Consider the following 8,961-nt stretch of genomic DNA (forward strand, 5'->3'; position numbering starts at 1 on the left):
AAAAACTGTATTTCACTTTAAACACAATAACTTTAATGCTTATATTATATATATGTGTATACATATATTAAACTTGATCATTTTTTCCGCTGTGTACTGATGTTATTTTGATATATCGATGGCTGGTAATTCACCTGGTCATTATATGAAGTGATATTCGTTCAAAAATATAAACTAAATATATTGTTGAATGTGCGCTCATTGGCGGAGGTCATCATGCGAAGGCTTTTTAATGTATTCATTATTATGGGATTTCTAATGGTGAGAATTTGGATAGATCAAGAAGAGCTAATAACGTCAATCTTTCCACGTAGGCCATCCACACCCATATGACGTTTACCAATATAAAATGTGGCACAAGAGACCCCAAGTTTGCGAGTTTCAAAAAATGCTATATTAAGGCTGTAAACCGTACCCATAAGTACGTGGATGTGTATGTAAATATGTATAAATTACCGGTAGATAATGTAACAGTAAGTTAAAAAACATAAAGGTTAAAGAGTACATTTTTATTAACTCGTTTCTCACAGGTTTCGTTTAAGTTTATGCGTCATGACCACGGCTATAAACCATTTTTCGTAGACTATACCTTCGATGGATGCAAATTCCTTAGAAATCAAAAGCACCCGATCCTAAAAATTTTTTATAAAATTTACCAGGGAAGTTCCAACATCAATCACACATGTCCGTTCGACGTAAGTAAATCGAAGCCAATATACTGTTTCTTACTAATAGAACACTCTTTAAGCACGACCTAATTGTGGATCATCTTTGGACCGGAAATATAGAATCGGATTTCATGAACTACTTGCCAGTGATAAATGGCGACTATGCCCTATTTACCAATTGGTCGTCTGAAAATATTATTCGGGCTTATGTGAACATATATGTAAGAATTACGGATAGGCGTAACTAAGTTTTACAAAAAAAATTGAAGTAAAACATTAAACAATTATGAATGATTTTTAAGCCTATAACATTCCTAAAAATATATTAAATTATATGTTTAATAATACTTTAAACGTGTTCATTGCTTGAAAGAGGGAACTAATTTGATTCTATTTAGTTTTCTCTAAATACAAAATTGTATGAAATTTATGAAACAAAAAAAAAAACAACTGAGCCGGCTTTTATACGACAAAAAAAATAAAAATGACCACACTTTACAAATGTAACTTCCGTTTTTATCTAAAAGATTTTGCGTACATTCACTAAATACTAAAAAAATACAATTATCCTATGAGGCAATTAAAATAAGTGTTTGCGGTTTTTAACCGAGCTAATGAGGTATATGCATTTAATGGAGCAACCAATAACCAAAATCAGTTTCAATAGAAATGTCGAAGTGGCTGCTTCTTAAATTTTGGGTGACTTTACCAATGGTAATTGGATTGGATTCTTTAGACCGAATATGAAAGATTTGCTTTATTGTGTAGATATGTTTCGGACATGTATCATTTACCAACCTTAACTGCAGTTCGCATAACTCGGACTTTTTGACTTTTCCCACGTGTCACATAAAGGCGGTCAACCGAACCCATAAGTATATAAGTATCCACGCAAAAATGCATCAGTTACCCATTTTTGATGCAAGGGTGAGTTTTTGCCTAATTGAAATTGTTTTTGAGCTGAATTACCATATTAATGTTGCCCTTAGGTTAATGTAAACTACAAGCGCTTTGATAATGGATACAAGCCATTTTTTTTCGATCTGTCCTACGATGCCTGCCAGTTCATGAAAAACCAGAAAAATATATTTATTAATACCTTATATAAAACTTTCCAACGTAATTCCAACATGAATCACACCTGTCCCTATAATGTAAGGAATCTTTTTTAAAGATAAACACTCCTAATCAGCGATTTTCCAGCACGATATCATAGTGGATAAGCTCTTTACCGGAAATCTCGAGGAGGAATTCGGAAGATTTATAGTAATACCAAACGGAAATTATGCAATATACACCGAGTGGATCACAAACAAAGTTGCACGAGCTTCAGTTAAAATTTATTTCAATATATTGAATAAGTAATGGGTTCATCTGAGGTTTGGTTGATGCCAAACTAAGCATTTATATTCGTCTAAATAATGTTTCTATCTACCTATTTCGTTCCCAATAAAGTAATAATAGTCGTATTGATTGTGTTGAAATGCTTTAAACCTGAATTGTTTTTATTACATTTCTGAGGCGGCTTAGCCTCCGCTTAATTAAATTTAACTTGGACCAGCATTTTTCGTAGGTAAGTAATTTTCCAGGAACGTCTGAAAGCATCACACGAAATAATTCATCAAAAAGCGTGCGTAAGAGGGAAGGTGGGTTCCATCCATTAATAATAAATTAAACATATTCCCTGGCACGCCTTTGCCAGTCCCGGCGACTCCAACTCTCCTCATCCGTCTGGTTTCTGGGGATTCTGGAATGGTTTTTGCTTGCCCTCATCCCCGTTGTTGCTGTTTTTGCTCGCCTAATGACCTAGAATACAAATTCAGGCTACCTCCATTCCCCCGTCCGCCGATTAGTGAAATCCCAGGGCTATCAAGGCTGCCAAGTCATCCACAGGCAGTCGCTGAAACGGAAGCTAATCGCTTGACTAAGTTCCTTAGTGCCCACTTTCCAGCATGACCCAATCTTTAGCGGATTGCGTAATACATACACACCGGGTCAACATAATAGCGCGATTTTGGCGGCAATTTATCCATCGGTAGGTAATTGTAAATGTATATATTTATACACTTAACTAAAAGTTATGTGTGTCGAGAGTTGTATGATATTAATGTATGCTAGTAAATCTAAAGAACCCACTAATTTGAAATACCAATACATAATAATATTATACATAAATAATAATATTATATAAATTCAGCAATTAAACATTTTACCTTGTAGTTCTAGGTATAGTTATAGATGGCAGGGCTAGTTCTTTTTAAGCTGGAGGAGTGCATATATAGGTGCTCAACTCTATCCACCTGGACGCCACTGTAGATGTGTGCATTGCAGATGTCGACGGTCAAGGTGGAAGCTTTGTGGCTTCGACTGTTTGTCTGTCGGATTATAAATGATTTGCCATTAATTCTACGCAAATGCCAGGGGCAGGCAGACAGAAGGCAGACCGGGAGAACATTAACATTTGGCATTGGGCAGGCAGGTAGTCGGCCAGTCAGACAGAAGTGAATAATCAATATCATTTGATTACATTGATAACGCTTTTTCGTGCCGCTTTTTTCTCCATTCCTATTTTTTGCGGTTTTGTTCTGGGCCTTACTTTATCGCACTGCGATTCCGATATCCAAATGCTTTCGTCACTGGCGGCATGGCCGAATGTCTAGACGATAGCTCCATAAATGTATTATTGCCTCATTTTGCTTTTGCTTTCCATGCGCTACACTTAGTCGCGAGCAAATAAAGCGGGTATAACGCCTACAGCATGCGAGACGTTACAATGTGCTGACATTTGTGCAGTTTGTATAAGGAGTTTGACTTAGAGCAACAGCACTAGTATTTTGGATGACACTATCTGAGACAAGAAGTTTAAGTTTTTTTTATAGGGAAGAGTATCCTGACTGGGCTTTCGCATAATCACCAGTTTCTTTGTACTGTATTCGACGAAGGATTTGTTGCTATTATTTTCGGCTAGTGATTTGAATATTTGAATATTGAACGTCTGGGTCTGGCTGACGTCGCGACATCAGAGTTCTGACGCGTACAACCGATAACCCATACCCCGCAACCAATATCCGATACCCAGCAAAGGCGGCCAAAACAATGCAGCTGAAGTCGAAGGAAGCCGCAGATGATCAGAGGCCTCGAATGCCGCTGGCGACAGTTGCAGTCGATGTGGAAAAGGGTGTGCATTCGGTCAGGATGTGTGTGCCTCCTTTTCCCCTGCGATAATAAAGACAAACCATTTTTTTGTGCTGCATATTAAGCCGATGAAATGAAGCGCAAACTGATTGTGCTCGTTTTCTGCTTATGGTGGTGGGGTTATGGTCAAAACGATTTGCTGGACATGGCATTAATACCCCGGTCCCCGCCCCTGGGATCTGCGGATCCTCCTGGACTCCATTCCCACCTTTCACATGTAAGTGCAGCTCGGGGCGGCAACTACAAAAGGCGGCGAGCGACGACAGACGACGACGATGACGACGACAACGTTTTGAGTATCTGTATCTGCCGCTCTGCCACAGCCACTGATAACAACTGGAGCGGCAAATCAAGAGGGGCGGTCGTGTTCCAACTCCGAAGGCTCAGATACACTTGCAAAACCAGTATTAATATCATTTAACAAAAGGTTCTACCAACATTTTATAGGTATGCTTCGTCACTGAATTCTTTTTTCATGGTTTCATCTTTTACTATTATACTATATATCTTTCTTTTAAAGTTCAGACCGGTCTAATAAATTAACTTCACCAAACTGATTTCGTGTTAATTCCAAACGAAATAGATTATCAATAAATTCGAATGACTTATGTGTAGCTGTCATATTTAAGTAAACTGCACTTCATAAAATAAATTCTAGTACGGAGTTTCAATAATAGTTTGTATTTTACAAACGCCTCCACGGCATTTGCGTACCCTGTAAAGAAAGGGCATAATGAAAACCTCGCAAATAAGGTGCTGAAGGGTGGAGGTGGGGGCTTTGGAAGGTGGATGCGGATGCGGATGCGGAGGGGATTGGGGAATGGGGACGTAGCTAACTGCAGCGGTGGCGGCGTCATCAAGAGATTGGCCCAGGGAAACTGACACACGCACCGAATGTCGCCTTTCGGCTTTTGAAGTTGCTTGTTCTGTTGCACATGTTGATTTTTTTCGGACCCAGAGAAGTCTCGGATTGCAAAAGAGCCAGGCAAATGAGATGGGCCTCCCCTTTTCGGCCGCCCGTCGTCTCAGGTGTGTGTTAATTGCATTAAAATGTTTGTAATTGCAATGCAGTCAGCGGCGGCGAGTGAGAATTGCCCGTCTTTCTCTTATCTGCGGGAATCTGGTATAGAAGTCGGTGCCACAAACGTATACCCCGGGATATATGAAGGTATACGCGTAAGTGCCCACATGGATGGGTACAGAGGTGGAGGGCAGGAGCAACTGCAGACATGCCAAGCTGTCGTCGGGCCAAAAATGCCATAGATGCCGCCAAAGTCGTGTAACTATAATTGCCATAATAACATAATATCTCGAGGCAGCGGCAGCTGCAACAACAAAAGCTCCGACCGAAAGGTGTCGAGGGACATATTCTCCTAGACAGATCCTCCTCTCCGGCCAAAAAAGGCATCAGTCTGCCGGAGTGCCGGGCGGCCAGCAACAGACAATCGTCCCGGTCTCGGTCTGCAAGTCCAGAGCCCCGATTCCCCCAATGCCCCCAGATCCCCGGGCTTTCTGCTTTGGACCCGAGGCCGTGGAGGTGACATTTTTCTCGTGCCCCGCGAGGCAAACAGCTAAATGCAGTTGACGGAGCGCCGTCAGCAGAAGCGGTTGCCAGTTGGAGCCGGCACAGTGGTTGCGAAAAGTAGTTGCTCATATGAATCCGGCCAAATATGGTTTCAACTATCAGAGCTGAAGAGCTTCGAAGGAAGGTATGATTTTTTCTTAATAATTTTTAAATTGTTAAAGTTTTAATATTTTTACCCGGTTAATCGACTCTAGAATCTACAATTTAAAGCCCAAGCCTTTTTTATGTTTTGCACTTTTTTGTAAAGGATTCTCAAAACATAATTTCTGTAGCATACTTTTGCGGACGGTATTAGTTTTTATCTTTAAGATATATTTTTTATAAACCAATAAAGTGTGAGATCCTACTACAGTTTTAAAGACATTACATTTTTAGCAAAAATAACTTATGAAAATTAAGCTTATAAATACACAAAGATGTATTTTAAAATTGTTATGTCCAATTCTTCCTTTAAAATTAATTTTTAGCTGCTTCCAAACAATTTAGATTAGGATAGATGGATATTTAAAAAGGCATTGAATAAGCAAAGAAAAATGGGTTTCTATACTATATATAGAAACTGAAACTATAGCTTCTATTTGTTTTCTAGTTTTATATATATTTATATGGCTTCCACAGTGATATATTTGGTTCCATATTGCCACAGCCTTTGATCGCCTTTGGCTCTGCATGCTTGGCTCACTGCCTGACTTTCTTCCCTGTCTAGCCCCAAACGAAAACCCCTTCCACTCGTGTTCCCAAACCAAGCCCCCTCACCAACTATCCCCCACGTCTGACCGACTGTCTTTTGTGTCTTTTTCTGTTGCGGCATTTAACTGGAGTCTGTCATGCCTCGCTCAGGTTCACTATCTCATTGCAGTCGTCGCCGTTTTGTCGTCTCACTCGAGCTCCTTGGAACAGCCCCCACATGCCCCCTCAGACTTTTCCCCCTGCGGTCCGTCTGTCTTGTTTGTCAAACAGCAACAGAAAAACAGTTAAATGCCAGTTTACCAGTTAAAATCGGAATCAAAGCGAAAACAATGACACAGTAGCTTTAGCACAGCATTTAGTGAGGGGAGTCAAGCGAGGAGAGGCCGTAAAAGGAGGGAGATAGCTAGACGGCGGCAGAGAGAGACGGGGCGTTCGGAGCGAGCGAGAGCGCAGACACTAGCCAGGTCGACAAGTGAAGTGAAGTAAGCAGCAGTAGCAGTCGCAGCAGCAGCAACAGCAGCAGCAGCAGTAGCAAAAGTAGCAGCAAAGGCAGAAAAAAAATCGTCTAGACACAGACTAGACTCCATAAAAATAATTATTATCGGCTGCAATTTCTGCTGCTCAGACTGCTGCTGTTGCTCCACCCCTCCCCTCTGCCGCCCCTTCCAGTGCCCCCGTATACCTAAACTCTTTCTCCACCGTTCGACGCCTCCAAATGTCCATGTCCAACCAGTCCCACTGACTGAAATCGTTCGTCTCGTTTGCCCGTTCGTTGGTCGCTGTCCGTTTCATCTGCTTCACATTACACCAGTTTGAGTTCCAGAGTTATACACTCGAAGAAGTATCTAATTTGGTATATATAAAGCAGAGTTATACTGAAATCTGAGATGACGCGACAGATCATAAAAAAAAAACTAGAATTATTCACATATGTACCTGTTTAAGTTCTATTGAAAACCAACTATATATTTAGGGTTTTGATTTTCAAATCAACATTTTTTTGTTTTAATTATATTGATTTATTAAATACAATATAATGGGACAGAATGGTACAAGAAATGAAACATTATTACATTAAATCCTCATTAGATAATATTTTGGTGCCTCAATTGCTTTAAATTTTATGTAAGTAAGTAATTTCTATGAATTCGCACTGTACCAGTGTTTCTTATGGTTGATACTTTTTGAAAAACATTAATACTTTCTTTTTTCAAGTGCTTCTGCATTTGGGGAAACTCCTCTCAAATCTCTTCTATTCTGTTCACCCATTGGAAAGTTTATTCTTTGTGCACGTTTTGTTGTTTGTTAGCGAATGGCCACAGACTCTACCACTTGGCAGTCCTCCCGCTCCTCCAGTAGGGCCTCAAATCTCCAGGCCCCAGCATCACCAGCATCACCAGTATCACCGTCATCATCATCATCATCACCACGATGCCATTGCAATGGAAAACGGAATGAAACCAAGACGGAAACGCGATGCAAACGCAGACGTCCGCTGCAGACGGAATTGAATATTTAACACCAAATCCCCAGAATGTGGCAAATTGCCTTTGATATCCAATTGCTCACTGGGAATTGAGAATAGGCGCCTCCGGGAATGGAGGGGTGCATGGGAGTCTCCTAGGACCTTTATTAAGTCACTTTAAGTCGGGTGAAAATGCAGAGTTTGGGAGTTGGTGTGAAATAGAAATATCTCTTTTCTAAGGAGTAATCAAGTATTTCATTTAATGGTGTGGGTGTGCCCAGTATTTATTTTATATTTATATTCCCATTTAAAAAACCTATTATAAGCTTGCAATCAATAATTAGAACAAGCTGAAATAATTATCTATTATTTTAGTATACTGTATTTTAAAGTATATTATTGAAATTAACTCCAAGCCACGATACAAATCTTTGAACCCCTTTTATGTTAAGTACCATTAATACATATAATTGCTGCCATTAAAGCGCTCGTGTTTTATTTAAGTTTAGAGTATACCATTCACCTCCAATTAAATGAACTTACCTACCGTATCAGTTGTTCGAATCCTATTTGTTATTCATTGTGTCTCTTTTGCGTTTCCACCCGCAATTATTAACCACTTTCTGCAGCCCCAACTCCCCCGAAATAAGCCCCCTAACTGCTAGTTCACACACCATCCACTTACGGTCGCCTCAGTTTGATAACCAATTTAAATCCCTGATTGCCGGCAAAATCAATGTCCGGGACCCGAGCACAAATTGCAGGTGGTCAAGCCACAAGGCACCACCTTATGGGAACCCCAGCGATTTGGACGATGTGCCAGACGGGTTCGAGTGCAGAGTGGGTATTTTTGAATACAATTCGAGACCATAATTACATTTATTGCAATACAAAAGCGCACTGCTCGTCGGGGGGGAGGGGGGTTTTAAGCGGGTGGAGGTGGGACATGAACATGCATTGACAGATGGACAAGAGGGAGTGGGCGTGCCAGGGTTGTGGGCGGAGGAGGAGGTCGGAAGGTGCAGGGATGGGGCGACATGTCGTCACGCTTCGTTGGGCAGACATGCAGTGGACATCGGTCTCTGTTCCAAGGGTATGGGCAAGGCGGTGCAAGGGGACCAGCGCACTGCGAAAAAAACATATCCAGTTCTGGGAAACTTAATTTTGCATATACCGTATTGGCTAGCACAAAAAATAGGGTTATAATGAATATAGTCATGAGTATCTAATACAAAAAATGCATTATTTTAAAATCAATAGTATGTGTGAAGTATATTATATGAAAAAATATTCACGTTTTGTAATTTAAGATTAAGGTGCTTGGAGATTAGCTGTAAATGAATAGTCATGAGTATCTA

At 40.4% G+C, this 8,961-nt stretch overlaps 2 protein-coding genes across 2 annotated transcripts; both read left to right on the forward strand.

Moving 5' to 3' along the window:
• Positions 1-186: 186 nt before the first annotated feature.
• On the forward strand, positions 187-916 carry LOC6544812. Its single transcript, XM_001973155.2, has 4 exons — positions 187-261; positions 315-473; positions 531-695; positions 749-916. Exons 1-4 carry the CDS (start codon positions 217-219, stop codon positions 914-916), a joined length of 537 nt encoding a protein of 178 aa, XP_001973191.2. The 5' UTR covers positions 187-216.
• Positions 917-1,327: 411 nt separating this feature from the next.
• LOC6544813 lies at positions 1,328-2,033 on the forward strand. The gene is made up of 4 exons (XM_001973156.3): positions 1,328-1,382; positions 1,437-1,619; positions 1,697-1,822; positions 1,872-2,033. The coding sequence occupies exons 1-4, from the start codon at positions 1,338-1,340 to the stop codon at positions 2,031-2,033; spliced, it is 516 nt and encodes a 171-aa protein (XP_001973192.2). The 5' UTR covers positions 1,328-1,337.
• The last annotated feature ends 6,928 nt before the right edge of the window (positions 2,034-8,961 follow it).

This window comes from Drosophila erecta, unplaced genomic scaffold, assembly GCF_003286155.1.
Source record: "Drosophila erecta strain 14021-0224.00,06,07 unplaced genomic scaffold, DereRS2 tig00000021-arrow-pilon, whole genome shotgun sequence".
Taxonomy (NCBI): Eukaryota; Metazoa; Arthropoda; class Insecta; order Diptera; family Drosophilidae; genus Drosophila; species Drosophila erecta.